General features: G+C 38.6%; 1 protein-coding gene across 1 annotated transcript in view; it reads left to right on the top strand.

Annotated features, from left to right (window-relative positions):
• The first annotated feature begins 3509 nt into the window (after positions 1-3509).
• Positions 3510-18714, top strand: part of LOC118947607 (uncharacterized) — a 29582-nt gene continuing 14377 nt past the window's right edge. Inside the window, exons 1-4 of the mRNA XM_090194522.1 lie at positions 3510-4134; positions 4555-4652; positions 4783-4966; positions 15213-16112. Of these exons, the coding sequence (XP_090050648.1) occupies positions 3810-4134; positions 4555-4652; positions 4783-4966; positions 15213-16112 (1507 nt within the window). The 5' untranslated portion in view covers positions 3510-3809. The remainder of the gene's footprint in view (positions 4135-4554; positions 4653-4782; positions 4967-15212; positions 16113-18714) is intronic.

Raw genomic sequence — 18714 nt, 5'->3', positions numbered from 1 at the left:
TGACTTCGGCGATGTAATTTACAAAATAGCCTCCAACACTCTACTCAGCAAACTGGATGTAGCCTATCACAGTGCCATCCGTTTCGTCACAAAAGCCCCGTATACTACCCTACATATTTGTCGCCAAATGACCTGTATGCTCTCGTTGGCTGGCCCTCAATACATATTCATCACCAAACCCACTGGCTCCAGGTCATCTATAAGTCTTTGCTTGGTAAAGCCCCGCCTTATATCAGCTCACTGGTCACCACAGCAACACCCACCCATAGCACACGCTCCAGCAGGTATATTTCACTGGTCATCCCCAAAACCAACACTTCCTTCAGCAGCCTTTCCTTCCAGTTCTCTGCTGCCAATGACTGGAACGAATTGCAAAAATCACTAAAGCTGGAGTCTTATATCTCCCTCTCTAACTTTAAGCATCAGCTGTCAGAGCAGCTTACCGATCACTCTTCTACATTTGCACACACTGTACACTGTAGATTTTTCTATTGTGTTATTGACTGTACGTTTGTTTACGTGTAACTCTGTGTTGTTTTTGTCACACTGCTTTGCTTTATCTTGGCCAGGTCGCAGTTGAAAATGAGAACTTGTTCTCAACTGGTTAAATAAAGGTAAAATAAAAAATTTAAAACAATTGACTCTGTACTGGTACATAGTACTGGTATATAGTCTCCACATTGACTCTGTACTGGTACATAGTACTGGTATATAGTCTCCACATTGACTCTGTACTGGTGCCTCCTGTATATAGCCTCCACATTGACTCTGTACCGGTAACCCCTGTATATAGCCTCCACATTGACTCTCTACCGGTAACCCCTGTATATAGCCTCCACATTGTCTCTGTACTGGTACCCCCTGTATATAGCCTCCACATTGACTCTGTACTGGTACCTCCTGTATATAGCCTTGTTATTGATATTTCATTGTGTTACTTTTTTAAATGTTTTTATTTAGTAAATATTTTCTTAACTCTTATTTTTCTTAACTACATTGTGTGTAAGTGCTTGTCAGTAAGAATTTCCTTGGTTAGATTCCAGGCTGTGCTTGTAAGAAGCATTTCACGGTAAGGTATAGCTATAGCAGTTGTATTCAGCATTTCACAGTGACGTCTACACCTGTTGTATGTATGACAAATAACATTTGATTTGAACTAAATATGGAGTTTGTCAGTTTCAATGTTACTGTCTTTAATTAAATTTGATTTTTCAAATTCAGGCTGTGTGTGTGTGTGTGTGTGTGTGTGTGTGTGTGTGTATGTGTGTGTGTGTGTGTTTTTATTTTCTCTGCGTCATTCCTTGATCATTTCTTGTGGTCCTGTAGCTCAGTTGGTAGAGTATGGTGCTTGTAAAACTAGGGTAGTGGGTTTGATTCCTGGGACCACCCATATGTAAAGTATTTGCACACATGACTGCAAATCACTTTGGATAAAAGTGTCTGCTAAATGACAGATATATCCACTGATTATACCAAAGATTTGGAACACCTTCCTAATATGGAGTTGGACCCTCCCCTTTCTCCCTCAGAACAGCCTCAATTCATTGACTCTTCAAGCTGTCGAAAGTGTTCCACAGGGATGCTGGCCCATGTTGACTCCTCAGAGGAGGAAGGGGAGGACCCTCCTCCTCACTGATTTTTTTTTTTTAGATAAAACTATACTAAATATAATCACGTCACCAAATAATTGATTAAAACATACTATTTTGCATCCTCCTCTAGGTACATTTACTTCAATACAAAACCTAGGAGGATTATGGTTCTCAAGGCTTCTATAGACTTACACAATAATTATGACAACTTCCGGAGGATGTCCTCCAACCTATCAGGGCTCTTGCAGCATGAACTGACATGTTGTCCACCCAATTAAAGGATCAGAGAATTAATCTAGTACTGAAAGCAAAAGCTACAGCTAGCTAGCACTGCAGTGCATAACATGTGGTGAGTAGTTGACTAAAAGAGAGAAAAATACAATAGTTGAACAGTTTTGAACAAATTATTTTATTCCAAAATGAAGGAAAAGCGAGAGAGAGATATTTCGTCACTTATTTTGCACTTACATTTTCACTTAATTAGCTAGCAAATGCAGCTATCTTGTTTAGCCTACTCAAACACTTGGCTCAAACAGAGCGATGCTATGATTGTAGCAGGTTAGTTCTATTAGCTCTGTTGACTATGATGTTACTTTAGCTAATATGTTGACAACAATGTAAGCTGTGTGTAGCAGTTATGAAATGGTTTGGCTTGGAAAGGTTTTTTTGCCTGGTCACATACAGCTGATGTGTTGTGCACTGAAGTACAGAAACAAAGGGAGAAGGTGATAAGAGGAGAGCACATAGATGCAAGAAGGAATACAACGTGTCTGTAATGAAAGTGAACTGTGTTTATGCATGATCAGGGGTGTATTCAGTCCTCCGATTCTGTTGACAAACATTACATAAACGGAACAAAACCGGGATCAACATTTGTCCAATAGAATCTCTTGTTTGAAACTGTTGGACTACTGATGACACCCATTTATCAGCTAGATGTAGTCAAGAGTGTGCTAGGCAGTATTTTTCTCTCGACCAGTGTGCACCTACATTCTAAACTTTCATTCATAGGCTAGGTTGCTACCTCATGATGGGTATAGGGACAATTAGAGTATCATGTAGTAGCCTAAACCTATTGCTGTTACATTGAACAGGGTGAGTGAAATATGAATGACAGTCGTCCAATATGCTGTAATAGAATTAAGGCCATGCTCATGAAAAAACAAACGGTCCTCCCTCATCTGAAACGGCACTGACCGCCACTGTTTTGGCTGGTGGACCATTCTTGGTGCACATGGGAAGCTGTAGCGTTGCAGTTCTTGACACAAACCGGTGCGCCCGGCACCTACTATCATACCCTGTTCAATGACCCTTATAATATTTTGTCTTCCCCATTCACCATCCGAATGGCACACATACACAATCCATGTCTCATTTGTCTCAAGGCTTAAAAATCCTTATTTAACCTGTCTCCCCCTCTTCATCGAAACTGATTGAAGTGGATTTAACTAGTGACATCAATAAGGGATCATAGCTTTCACATGGATTCACCTAGTCAGTCTATGTCAAGGAAGGAGCAGGTGTTCCTAAAGTTTTTTATACCCAGTGTATAGCACTACAGATAATCAGAAAATCAAGTGCTATTTGCATGTGATGCATTTGCACTGTTGTTTACAGGATGGTTTGTATCTTACACTGATTGAAGTGGGTAGCATGGTCGCATCTAGATTAAAACGAATGTAAAAAATTAACAGAGAAAACACACATTAACACACCACCTATTCATATAAGTATTTAATCATCATCATCTACATATTCATATTAAGCTTCTACGTCTGTGTACCGGAAATTATTATTTGTAAGAGAAAATATATCAGTTTATTGTTGAATTATTATGACGGTTTTTCCAATACAAAAGTGTAGTAACTATTGTTTCCAAACTGCGTTACACACTCCAGCCAGCAGATGGCGATGAGCGTCTTTCGGGTGATGCTTCTTGTGTGACGTATAATGGACTGGACGGGACGCTTCCTCAGGAACAACACGGCTACTCTTTCAACCACCTCGGTAGCTAGCTAGCCAACATAAAACTGAAAGATTGAGGTTTTAGACATTATTAATGTACATTAGCTAATCTCAGTGTTGAAAACACATTTCTGGCGACGTATCTACTGGTTAACTTTAACCTAATTTCCTTGTTCAATTTGCAAACTTGTTAAATATTGATACTGAGCCTAGCACTAGGCTAGTCGCTAATGCTAACTAACATCACTGACCATGAGCTCACTAAACTACTCCTCTGCTAAAGAAGTGGATGTCTGCTGTACGGAGAAAGAAGCTCTGGCGCTGAACATTGTCGTGAAAGACGAAGAAGAGGAGGATATTACAGTGAAAGGAGAGAAAGATGCTCTGGCGCTGAACATTGTCGTGAAAGACGAAGAGGAGGATATTACAGTGAAAGGAGAGAAAGAATTATTCAGAATGAAAATGGAGGAAGAGAAAGAACCGTTTCGAGAGGAAGAGGATGCTGTCTCAATAAAGGTGAAGGAGGAAGACGTTTTGGGAGTGAAAGAGGAGGAGACAGAATATCTGATTAACACCAGTGAGTACTGTCTTCAACAGGGACACAAACTATGCAGTTATTGAATGTGGGGATTTTAAGGGGCATTCTACTGAAGTTCTACACTTTAATATGTTGTTCAGTACTGTAGGAATTGTTAAAGGGTCAATCTGCCATTGCTACATATATTTTGGGGACTTTTAGATTATGTATTGAATTCTCCATGTGGTCTACATTAAACTGCACCTCATCTATTGCAACAGGCTTTTAAAATTCAATATTGGAGCATAATTTCTTCATAAAATATTGAAGGGATGCAAAATACACCTGTTTCGTGCAACAACCCTTTCACATTTGCATTATATGCCCAGTTGAGATATATTAATGCCTCGTCTAAGACCCTATGATTTTCAAAGAAAGATCAATAAGTTCAATATCTGTTTGATGTTCTCGTTCACACAGGAGAGAGACATTACTATTATGGATCTTCTGGGGAGCCTCAACAACATCCTGATGCTGACGAGGCAGAGAAGAGTCTCTCCAGATCAGAACACCAGATGGTACAGCTTGGTCTGGTCTAGCATACAGCTTGCTCTATCTGGGGCTGGGTTTCTGGAAAGCACTTTATGACAACAGTGACATCAGCATCCATAATGATATGTGTCTGTGTCCCCTCTTTATGGTTACCAGGACAACGATAGCCTGCCCCCCTCCTCCCTCCCGGAGTCACCGTGTCGTGCCTCTCCCAGTAGCACCTTACTGCTGGGTATGAAGAGGTTGTCTGTGCTGCTGGTGGACTGCAGGAAAACAACGGGGCTGAGTGGAACTGTGAGAGGAGGAGAAGAGATGAACGGATCAGATTTGACTCATCAAAGTAAGTGCTGTAGTTCAGTTTCAACAAATAAAATGATTACTAGCCTGTTCAACCTCTCTTTCGTGTCGTCTGAGATTCCCAAAGATTGGAAAGCAGCTGCGGTCATCCCCCTCTTCAAAGGGGGGGACACTCTTGACCCAAACTGCTACAGACCTATATCTATCCTACCCTGCCTTTCTAGGGTCTTCGAAAGCCAAGTCAACAAACGGATTGCCGACCATTTCGAATCCCACCGTACCTTCTCCGCTATGCAATCTGGTTTCAGAGCTGGTCATGGGTTCACCTCAGCCACGCTCAAGGTCCTAAATGATATCTTAACCGCCATCGATAAGAAACATTACTGTGCAGCCGTATTCATTGACCTGGCCAAGGCTTTCGACTCTGTCAATCACCACATCCTCATCTGCAGACTCAACAGCCTTGGTTTCTCAAATGATTGCCTCGTCACCAACAACTTCTCTGATAGAGTTCAGTGTGTCAAATCGGAGGGCCTTTTGTTCGGGCCTCTGGCAGTCTCTATGGGGGTGCCACAGGGTTCAATTCTTGGTCCGACTCTCTTCTCTGTATACATCAATGATGTCGCTCTTGCTGCTGGTGAGTCTCTGATCCACCTCTACGCAGACGACACCATTCTGTATACTTCTGGTCCTTCTTTGGACACTGTGTTAACAACCCTCCAGACGAGCTTCAATGCCATACAACTCTCCTTCCGTGGCCTCCAATTGCTCTTAAATACAAGTAAAACTAAATGCATGCTCTTCAAACGATCACTGCCTGCACCTGCCCGCCCGTCCAACATCACTACTCTGGATGGTTCTGATTTAGAATATGTGGACAACTATAAATAACCTAGGTGTCTGGTTAGGCTGTAAACTCTCCTTCTAGACTCATATCAAACATTGCCAATCCAAAGTTAAATCTAGAATTGGTTTCCTATTTCGCAACAAATCATCCTTCACTCATGCTGCCAAACATACCCTTGTAAAACTGACCATCCTACCGATCCTCGACTTCGGCGATGTCATTTACAAAATAGCCTCCAATACCCTACTCAATAAATTCGATGCAGTCTATCACAGTGCCATCCGTTTTGTCACCAAAGCCCCATATACTACCCATCACTGCGACCTGTACGCTCTCATTGGCTGGCCCTCGCTTCATACTCGTCGCCAAACCCACTGGCTCCAGGTCATCTATAAGACCCTGCTAGGTAAAGTCTCCCCTTATCTCAGCTCGCTTGTCACCATAGCATCACCCACCTGTAGCACGCGATCCAGCAGGTATATCTCTATGGTCACCCCCAAAATCAATTCTTCCTTTGGCCGCCTCTCCTTCCAGTTCTCTGCTGCCAATGACTGGAACGAACTACATAAATCTCTGAAACTGGAAACACATATCTCCCTCACTAGCTTTAAGCACCAGCTGTCAGAGCAGCTCACAGATTACTGCACCTGTACATAGCCCATCTATAATTTAGCCCAAACAACTACCTCTCCCCCTATTGTATATTTATTTATTTTGCTCCTTTGCATCCCATTATTTCTACTTTGGCACATTCTTCCACTGCACATCAACCATTCCAGTGTTTTTACTTGCTATATTGTATTTACTTCGCCACCATGGCCTTTTTTTGCCTTTACCTCCCTTATCTCACCTCATTTGCTCACTTCGTATATAGACTTGTTTACACTGTATTATTGACTGTATGTTTGTTTACTCCATGTGTAACTCTGTTTGTATGTGTCGAACTGCACTGCTTTATCTTGGCCAGGTCGCAGTTGTAAATGAGAACTTGTTGTCAACTAGCCTACCTGGTTAAATAAAGGTGTTCTCAACTAGCCTACCTGGTTAAATAAAGGTGTTCTCAACTTGCCTACCTGGTTAAATAATGGTTAAATAAATATGTTTTTTTTTTAAATAGATCTTCCCACTGGTATCTGTTACCATGACAACTAGCAGAGTTCTGTTAGTTGACATGAAGCTAGACTGAGAGAAACCAATTGACCATATTAAACCTTGATGAAAGTTAGCTCTAGAGATGCATGTTTTACATAAACTGTTCCTAAAAACATGATAGATGTTACATTGCCTGTCTCAGTCAACCCCCCCCCCCCCCATATCTTTACAAGACTCTAGAACTAAACTCCAGACACTTCAATGTGGTCTGTATTCCTTCATTAACGTCCGATCTACAGAACTTGTTAAATATGGCACATATGTATTTAAAACAAGCTCTCTAAACCTTTTCTTAAAGCTATGAAATGTGATTAAATGAAAAGCAATTTTTGTGAGACTTGTTCTTCGTCTCTGTAGTGGATCAAATGTATTCCATTTCCTCCGACCTTCTTTAAGGTCTATATAGTATATATATTAAACCATGTTCTTTAAGGTCTATATAGTATATATATATATTAAACCATGTTCTGTTAAGGTCTATATATATATATATATTAAACCATGTTCTGTTAAGGTCTATATAGTATATATATTAAACCATGTTCTGTTAAGGTCTATATAGTATATATATTAAACCATGTTCTTTAAGGTCTATATAGTATATATATATATTAAACCATGTTCTGTTAAGGTCTATATATATATATATATTAAACCATGTTCTTTAAGGTCTATATAGTATATATATTAAACCATGTTCTGTTAAGGTCTATATAGTATATATATATATTAAACCATGTTCTGTTAAGGTCTATATAGTATATATATATATTAAACCATGTTCTGTTAAGGTCTATATAGTATATATATATATTAAACCATGTTCTTTAAGGTCTATATAGTATATATATTAAACCATGTTCTTTAAGGTCTATATAGTATATATATATATTAAACCATGTTCTGTTAAGGTCTATATAGTATATATATATATTAAACCATGTTCTTTAAGGTCTATATAGTATATATATTAAACCATGTTCTGTTAAGGTCTATATAGTATATATATATATTAAACCATGTTCTTTAAGGTCTATATAGTATATATATTAAACCATGTTCTTTAAGGTCTATATATATATATATATATATTAAACCATGTTCTTTAAGGTCTATATAGTATATATATATATTAAACCATGTTCTGTTAAGGTCTATATAGTATATATATTAAACCATGTTCTTTAAGGTCTATATATATATATATATATATATATATATTAAACCATGTTCTGTTAAGGTCTATATAGTATATATATATATTAAACCATGTTCTGTTAAGGTCTATATAGTATATATATATATTAAACCATGTTCTTTAAGGTCTATATAGTATATATATATATTAAACCATGTTCTGTTAAGGTCTATATAGTATATATATATATTAAACCATGTTCTGTTAAGGTCTATATAGTATATATATATATTAAACCATGTTCTGTTAAGGTCTATATAGTATATATATTAAACCATGTTCTGTTAAGGTCTATATAGTATATATATTAAACCATGTTCTTTAAGGTCTATATATATATATATATATATTAAACCATGTTCTTTAAGGTCTATATATATATATATATATATATATATTAAACCATGTTCTTTAAGGTCTATATAGTATATATATTAAACCATGTTCTGTTAAGGTCTATATAGTATATATATTAAACCATGTTCTGTTAAGGTCTATATAGTATATATATTAAACCATGTTCTTTAAGGTCTATATATATATATATATATATATATATTAAACCATGTTCTGTTAAGGTCTATATAGTATATATATTAAACCATGTTCTGTTAAGGTCTATATAGTATATATATTAAACCATGTTCTTTAAGGTCTATATATATATATATATATATATATATTAAACCATGTTCTGTTAAGGTCTATATAGTATATATATATATTAAACCATGTTCTGTTAAGGTCTATATAGTATATATATATATTAAACCATGTTCTTTAAGGTCTATATAGTATATATATTAAACCATGTTCTGTTAAGGTCTATATAGTATATATATATATTAAACCATGTTCTGTTAAGGTCTATATAGTATATATATTAAACCATGTTCTGTTAAGGTCTATATAGTATATATATTAAACCATGTTCTGTTAAGGTCTATATAGTATATATATTAAACCATGTTCTTTAAGGTCTATATAGTATATATATTAAACCATGTTCTTTAAGGTCTATATATATATATATATATATATATATTAAACCATGTTCTGTTAAGGTCTATATAGTATATATATTAAACCATGTTCTGTTAAGGTCTATATAGTATATATATTAAACCATGTTCTTTAAGGTCTATATATATATATATATATATATATATATATATATATATATTAAACCATGTTCTGTTAAGGTCTATATAGTATATATATATATTAAACCATGTTCTGTTAAGGTCTATATAGTATATATATATATTAAACCATGTTCTGTTAAGGTCTATATAGTATATATATTAAACCATGTTCTTTAAGGTCTATATATATATACTATATAGACCTTAAAGAACATGGTTTAATATATATACTATATATATATATACTATATAGACCTTAAAGAACATGGTTTAATATATATACTATATAGACCTTAAAGAACATGGTTTAATATATATACTATATATATATATACTATATAGACCTTAAAGAACATGGTTTTTTATATATATATATATATATATATACACTATATAGACCTTAAAGAACATGGTTTAATATATATATATATATATATATATATATATATATATATATATATATATATATATATATATATATATATATAATATATAGACCTTAAAGAACATGGTTTAATATATATACTATATATATATATATATATATATATATATATATATATATATATACTATGTAGACCTTAAAGAACATGGTTTAATATATATATATACTATGTAGACCTTAAAGAACATGGTTTAATATATATACTATATAGACCTTAAAGAACATGGTTTAATATATATACTATATAGACCTTAAAGAACATGGTTTCATTTGGAAATGACTAACTTTATTTGTTCATATGTAACTGACGCCAGTGTGGTGCTAACAGTTTAGCTTCCTCGAGTGTCCCTGATTCTCTCCATCTGTGACGTTTCAAGCTAACATTCTCTGTTTCACGGAAACATGGCTCACTCGGGATACGTTATCAGAGTCGGTACAGCCACCTGATTTCTTCACGCATTGCGCCGACAGTAACAAACATCTCTCTGGTAAGAAGAAGGGCGGGGGTGTATATGCCTTATGATTAATGAGACGTGGTGTCATCATAACGACGTACAGGAAGTCAAGTCCTTTTGTTCACCTGATCTACAATTCCGTACAATCAAATGCCGATCGCGTTATCTACCAAGAGAATTCTCTTCGATTATAATCACAGCCATGTATATCCCCCCAAGCAGACACCAAGCAGACACCTCGACGGCCCTGAACGAACTTCATTGGACTCTATGTAAACTGGAAACCACATATCCTAAGTCTGCAGTTATTGTAGCTGAGGATTTTAACAAGGCTAATCTGAAAACAAGGCTCCCTTAATTTGATCAGCATATCGAGTTCGTGACCTGGGCTGGCAAAATCCTGGATCATTGTTACTCTAACTTACGCGACGCATACTAAGCCCCATCCTCTTTTCGGAAAATCTGACCACGACTCCATTTTGTTGCTCCCAGCCTATAGACAGAAACTAAAAACAGGATACGCCCGTGCTCATGTCTGTTCAACGCTGGTCCAACCAATCTGATTCCACGCTTCAAGATTCTTCGATCACGTGGACTGGGATATGTTCCGGATAGCGTCAAACAATAACATTGATGTATATGCTGATTCGGCAAGTGAGTTTATTAACAAGTGCATCGGTGATGTTTTACCCATGGCGATTATTAAAAACTTCCCCAACCAGAAACCGTGGATTGATGGCAGAATTCACGCAAAACTGAAAGCGCGAACCACTGCTTTTGATGAGGGCAAGGTGACCGGAAACAAACAATGTAGCTATTCCCTCTGCAACACAATCAAACAAGCTAAGCGTCAGTTTAGAGACAAATTAGAGTCGCAATTCAACGGCTCAGACACAAGACGTATGTGGCAGGGTCTACAGTGAATCACGGACTACAAAAAGAAAACCAGCCCCGTTGCGGACCCCGATGTCTTGATCCCAGACAAACTAAACAACTTCTTTGCTCGCTTTGAGGACAATACAGTGCCACCGACACGGCCCGCTACCAAAACCTGCGGGCTCTCCTTCACCGCAGGCAACGTGAGTAAAACATTTAAACGTGTTAACCCTCGCAAGGCTGCCGGCCCAGACGGCATCCCTAGCCGCGTCCTCAGAGCATGCGCAGACCAGCTGGTGTGTTTACGGACATATTCAATCAATCCCTATTCCAGTCTGCTGATCCTACATGCTTCAAGAGGGCCACCATTGCTCCTGTTCCCAAGAAAGCTAAGGTAATTGAGCTAAATGACTACCGCCCTGTAGCACTCACTTCCGTCATCATGAAGTGCTTTGAGAGCCTAGTCAAGGATCGTATCACCTCCACCCTACCTGACACCCTAGACCCACTCCAATTTGCTTAAAGCCCCAATAGATCCACAGACGACGCAATCGCCACCATACTGCACTATGCCATCTGGACAAGAGGAATATCTATGTGAGAATGCTGTTAATCGACTACAGCTCAGCATTTAACACCATAGTACCCTCCAAACTCGTCATTAAGCCTGAGACCCTGCGTCTCGACCCCGCCCTGTGCAACTGGGTCCTGGACTTTCTGACGGGACGCCCCAAGTGGTGAGGGTAGGAACCAACATCTCCACTCAGCTGATCCTCAACACTGGGGCCCCACAAGAGTGCGTTCTCCAGCCCTCTCCTGTACTCCTTGTTCACCTATGACTGCGTGGCCATGCACACCTCCAACTCAATCATCAAATTTGCAGACGACACTACAGTGGTAAGCTTGATTACCAACAACGACAAATTGGCCTACAGCGAGGAGGTGAGGGCCCTCGGAGTGTGGTGTCAGGAAAATGACCTCACTCAACGTCAACAAAACAAAGGAGATGATCGTGGACTTCAGGAAATAGCAGAGGGAGCACCCCCCTATCCACATCGATGGGACAGTAGTGAAATGGTCCACCCACACAGACAGAGTGGTGAAGAAGGCGTAACAGCGCTTCTTCACCTACACCACCCGATGTCACAGGAAGGCCAAAAAGATCATCAAGGGCAACAACCACCCGAGCCACTGCCTGTTCACCCCGCTATCATCCAGAAGGTGAGGTCAGTACAGGTGCATCAAAGCTGGGACCGAGAGACTGAAAAACAGCTTCTATCTCAAGGCCATCAGACTGTTAAACAGCCATCACTAACATTGAGTGGCTGCTGCCAACATACTGACTCAAATCTCTAGTCACTTTAATAATAAAAAAATGTTGATGTAATAAATGTATCACTTCAAACAATGCCACTTTATATAATGTTTACATACCCTACATTACTCATCTCATATGTATATACTGTAGAGGGAATAGCTACTGCATCTTGCTACTGCAAGGTGGCGGCAGCGTAGCTCTAGTGGTTAGAGCATTGGACTAGTAACCGGAAGGTTGCGAGTTCAAACCCCCGAGCTGACAAGGTACAAATCTGTCGTTCTGCTCCTGAACAGGCAGTTAACCCACACACACACCAGGCCGTCATTGAAAATAAGAATGTGTTCTTAACTGACTTGCCGAGTTAAATAAATAAAAAATGCATCTTGCCTGTGCCGTTCGGCCATCGCTCATCCATATATTTATATGTACATATTCATCCATATATTTATATGTACATATTCATCCATATATTTATATGTACATATTCATCCATATATTTATATGTACATATTCATCCATATATTTATATGTACATATTCTTATTCATCCATATATTTATATGTACATATTCATCCATATATTTATATGTACATATTCATCCATATATTTATATGTACATATTCTTATTTATCCATATATTTATATGTACATATTCTTATTCATCCATATATTTATATGTACATATTCATCCATATATTTATATGTACATATTCTTATTTATCCATATATTTATATGTACATATTCATCCATATATTTATATGTACATATTCTTATTCATCCATATATTTATATGTACACATTCATCCATATATTTATATGTACATATTCATCCATATATTTATATGTACATATTCTTATTCATCCATATATTTATATGTACATATTCATCCATATATTTATATGTACATATTCTTATTCATCCATATATTTATATGTACATATTCTTATTCATCCATATATTTATATGTACATATTCATCCATATATTTATATGTACATATTCTTATTCATCCATATATTTATATGTACATATTCTAATTCATCCATATATTTATATGTACATATTCTAATTAATTCCTTTACACTGTGTAAACGGTAGTTGTTGTGAAATTGTTAGATGACTTGATAGATAGATATTACTGCTTTTATTACTGATATTACTGCTGTTATTACTGATATTACTGCTGTTATTACTGATATTACTGCTGTTATTACTGTTATTACTGCTGTTATTACTGTTATTACTACTGATGACTTGTTAGATATTACTGCTGTTATTACTACTGGTCGAAACTAGAAGCACAAGCATTTCGCTACACTCACATTAACATCTGCTAACCATGTGTATGTTAACAATAAAATGTGATTTGATTTGATAGCTGGTACCAGTTGGACAGCTCCATCTGTGACGTTTCAAGCTAGCTGTGAAGTGAGTTTACGGCACGCTCTAACCTCCGTTACACATGTTCAGGTTGACTTTCCCACGGAATCGGCCATATACAGTACCAGTCAAAATTTAGGACACACAACTACTCATTCAAGGGTTTTTCTTTATTTGTACTAATTTCTACATTTTAGAAAAGTAGTGAAGACATCAAAACTATGAAATAACACTTATGGAATCATACAGTAACCAAAAGTGTTAAACAAATTATTCAAAGTAGCCACCCTTTGCCTTGCACACTCTTGGCCTTCTCTCAACCAGCTTCATGAGGAAGTCACCTGGAATGCATTTCAATTAATTAACAGATGTGCCTTGGTAATTTGTGGAATTTCTTTCCTTCTTAATGCGTTCGAGCCAATCAGTTGTGTTGTGACAAGACATCAAAGCTATAAAATATTACATATGAAATCATATAGTAACCAAAAAAGGGTTAAGTGAATCTTCAAAGTAGTCACCGTTTGCCGACAGATTCTGGTTTGATACCCAGCTGTGTCGCAGCCGACCACAACCGGGAGAGCCAATTGGTCCGGCGTCGTCCGGGTTGGGGGAGGGTTTGGCCGGTCAGGATGTCCTTGTCCCATCGTGCTCTCCTGTGGCGGGCCGGGCTAATGCACGCTGACACGGTCGCCAGGTGTAAGGTATTTCCTCCGACACATAAGTGCGGCTGGCTTCTGGGTTAATTGTGCATCGTGTCAAGATGCATTGCGGTTGTGTTTCGGAGGACGCATGACGTTCGCCTCTCCCGAGTCCGTACGGGAGTTGTAGCGATGAGACAATTGACGAAAATTGGGGCAAAAAAGGGGGTAAAAAATATAAATATAATAATCCTTTTTAAAAAGTCTGCCCCAAATATTTCATTATTTTTATTTTACCCAAAATACCATTCCATTAGTGATTAATCAAAATGATCTAATCTAAATAAAAAAATGTGCCATTTCAACATCATGTGTCAAACCATTGAGACAACGGGGAGATGTTACAGAGGTGCTTTGTCTCCAATGAAAAAAAATATTGTTTTTTGACAAAATTACTTATTTTAGGTTTAAGGAAGTGTGTAGGTCGCATTCTGTATCATACAGCTATGAAGGTTATATATTTAGAACCACCTGCTCGATAGGAATCCAGAGATGTCTGTGTCTTGAGTGTCGTAGAACTGTTTAGTTGTTTGTGTTCTGACTTCTAAAACAGAAAGAAAATTAAGAATATGAATAAGTAAGTAAACATATTACCAGGAAGCTCTACAACATTTGTTTTAAAATCACACCAAGATTGTTTTAAATGATGAAATGTTTGAAAACTGACCTCCGGTTATTGAGGGATCTGATTTGGATTAAACCTCATAGCAAGGCAGTTTTATCATGTGGAGATGTAATTCTGTTCTCTCTTTAAATAAACACTGTCTTTGGCAGGAGGAAAACCAAACTTGGAGGAACCAGAGACGTCCAAACCAGCAAGACTCTGCTCCCAGATTGGAAAGAGTTTTGCCAAGTTAGGAAGCCTGAAAAGACATGAGAAGAGTCTCACAGGGGAAAAGCCTTACCACTGCTCCCAGTGTGGAAAGTGTTTTAACAGGTTAGGAGGCCTGAAAGCTCATGGCCGAATACACACAGGGGAGAAGCCTTACCACTGCTCCCATTGTGGAAAAGGTTTTAGACAGCAAGGAAGCCTGACAGTTCATGGCCGAATACACACAGGGGAGAAGCCTTACCACTGCTCCCATTGTGGAAAGAGTTTTAACAGGTTAGGAGGCCTAATAACTCATGAGCGAATACACACAGGGGAGAAGCCATACCGTTGCGCCCAGTGTGGAAAGAGTTTTGGCTCGTTAGGAAACCTGCAATCTCATGCACGATTACACACAGGGGAGAAGCCATACCATTGCACCCATTGTGGAAAGAGTTTTCGCATGTTAGTAAACCTGCAGTCTCATCTGCGAATACACACTGGGGAGAAGCCATACCGTTGCGCCCAGTGTGGAAAGAGTTTTAGACAGCAAGGAAGCCTGAAAGCTCATGGCCGAATACACACAGGGGAGAAGCCTTACCACTGCTCCCATTGTGGAAAAGGTTTTAGACAGCAAGGAATCCTGAAAGTTCATGGCCGAATACACACAGGGGAGAAGCCTTACCACTGCTCCCATTGTGGAAAGAGTTTTAACAGGTTAGGAGGCCTAATAACTCATGAGCGAATACACACTGGGGAGAAGCCATACCGTTGCGCCCAGTGTGGAAAGAGTTTTAGCATGTTAGGAAACATGAAAAGACATGTGGACACACACCGAAGTCTTTCCATTGCTCCCTGTGTGGAATGAGTTTTAACCATTTAGGGAGCCTGAAAAGACATGAGAGAATACACCCATGGGAGAAGCCTTGCAAATGTCACTTATAAGGCAGGTGAGGATCCACACAGAGAAAAATAACTTATCCTACTGTGTAAACTGATATTTCACATCACATTGACTTAAAATTCATCAGAGAACATACACAGTGCTCCCATTGTCTTATTTTATTGACTGTGTTTAATTGTTTTTACCAGATGAAATTGAATTGTACAAAGCATACTCTAAAATATATTTGTATGTTTTTATTAGAAAATAAAACTGAATATGGAGTCTGTCAGTTTGAATACAGAGTAGATCAGATTCCATGTGTTTAAATGGTCCTTTTTTAAAGTCTGACATTGTGTGTTTATCTGAGTGTGTCATTCCTCCAGCACTACAGATAATCAGAATAAGACCTTCAAATATGTCACCATAACAACAGGCATTTTACAAGCCTCCCACTGGTTGAATAAACGTTGTTACCCGAATGATGAGATTATTATTTTATTTGTCAAATGTCACCAGAATAAGACCCTCAAAATGTATTGGAAAGGAGCATTTTTATTTAAGGTCAGTTAAGAACAAATTCACATTTTCAATGACGGCCTGGGAACACTGGTCTAGGAACAGTGGGTTAACTGGTCTAGGAACAGTGGGTTAACTGGTCTAGGAACAGTGGGTTAACTGGTCTAGGAACAGTGGGTTAACTGGTCTAGGAACAGTGGGTTAACTGGTCTAGGAACAGTGGGTTAACTGCAGAACGACAGATTTGTACCTTGTCAGCTCGGGGATATGAACTTGCAACCTTTCGGTTACTAGTCCAACGCTCTAACCACTAGGCTACCCTGCCAGCCCAAGCTCATCACGTGCACTTTCACCACCCTGAGTTCATAACTTATTTCATCTGTAGCCTAATAAACTGCATGGGTTCCCAAATCGTAGTGGGAGGAACAATCAACATTTCATCACGTGACTCCAAGTTAACTAAGATGTGATGGTTATTATATAAATATTTGCGCATAAAGGAGTTTCCATCGCCATTTCTCCCTTATACATTTTTACTGACACAAAAAGAACCCACCATGTCAAACGAACTAACAAATTGTCTGTTGGCATTGAAAAATAAATAAATTGTAGGGAAAATCAGTAGGTCACACAAATGACTATTTCTAAACAAAGATAATAGACAAGTAGAATGGGGCAGGTTTCTTATACTATCTATACTTACTCGGTTAAGAGACTCCAGGGACGGAGATGAAGGCTGTAGGAATGAAGATCAGTCAGTGAAGAGACTCCAGGGATGGTGATGAAGGCTGTAGGAATGAAGATCAGTCAGTGAAGAGACTCCAGGGACGGAGATGAAGGCTGTAGGAATGAAGTCAGGTGGGGGTGTGGTTGAGGCAGCCAATGATTGTGAGGAAGCATGCAGGGAACAGGCTCCTTTCTACTACCATTCTGGGGTCTGGATACATGCCAACAAAGACCACAACTGCTTCAAACAATGGGAGTGGCTACCATTGACCATCACACTTTCTTTCATAACCAGGAAGCCCATGTTGAGCTAGCAGTGTTCCCACTATGGAAGATTGAGCAGGCAGCCGTCATCCAGTCTCTCAGAAAACCATGTTGAGCCATCAGTGTTCTCACTATGGAAGAGGGAGCAGGAAGCCGTCATCCAGGGACAAGGACAAAGGTACAGCACTGGTGTTAGTAGCTGATGACAGAAGTGACAGCCTGGACACAGCAAAGTTTGTTGTGAGCAGAGAATCAACCAGATTGATTCTCAGTCAGTGTTGTTGAGCAGAGAATATGGAATGAATATGAAGCCGTCATCCCTCAGAAAACCATATTGAGCCATCAGTGTTCTCATATTGTCCATGTTGAAGTTATTCAGATTAACTCTGTACTGGTATCTCCTGTATATAGCCTCCACATTGACTCTGTACTGGTACCCCCTGTATATAGCCTCCACATTGACTCTGTACTGGTACCTCCTATATATAGCCTCCACATTGACTCTGTACTGGTACCTCCTGTATATAGCCTCCACATTCACTATGTACAAGTACCTCCTGTATATAGCCTCCACATTGACTCTGTACTGGTACCCCCTGTATATAGCCTCCACATTAACTCTGTACTGGTACCCCCTGTATATAGCCTCCACATTGACTCTGTGCTGGTACCCCCTGTATAAAGCCTCCACATTGACTCTGTACCGGTACCTCCTGTATATAGCCTCCACATTAACTCTGTACCGGTACCTCCTGTATATAGCCTCCACATTAACTCTGTACTGGTACCCCCTGTATATAGCCTCTACATTGACTCTGTACTGGTACCCCCTGTATATAGCCTCTACATTGACTCTGTACTGGTACCCCCTGTGTATAGCCTCCACATTGACTCTGTACTGGTACCTCCTGTATATAGCCTCCACATTGACTCTGTACTGGTACCCCCTGTATATAGCCTCCACATTGACTCTGCACTGGTACCCCCTGTATATAGCCTCCACATTGACTCTGTACTGGTACCCCCTGTATATAGCCTCCACATTGACTCTGTACTGGTACCCCCTGTATATAGCC

The sequence above is a fragment of the Oncorhynchus mykiss genome, chromosome 13 (assembly GCF_057628025.1).
Source record: "Oncorhynchus mykiss isolate SJ-2025 chromosome 13, ASM5762802v1, whole genome shotgun sequence".
NCBI classification, from domain to species: domain Eukaryota; kingdom Metazoa; phylum Chordata; class Actinopteri; order Salmoniformes; family Salmonidae; genus Oncorhynchus; species Oncorhynchus mykiss.
The sequence above is the reverse complement of the archived record's forward strand: the minus strand, read 5'-3'. Positions and strand labels throughout refer to the sequence as shown.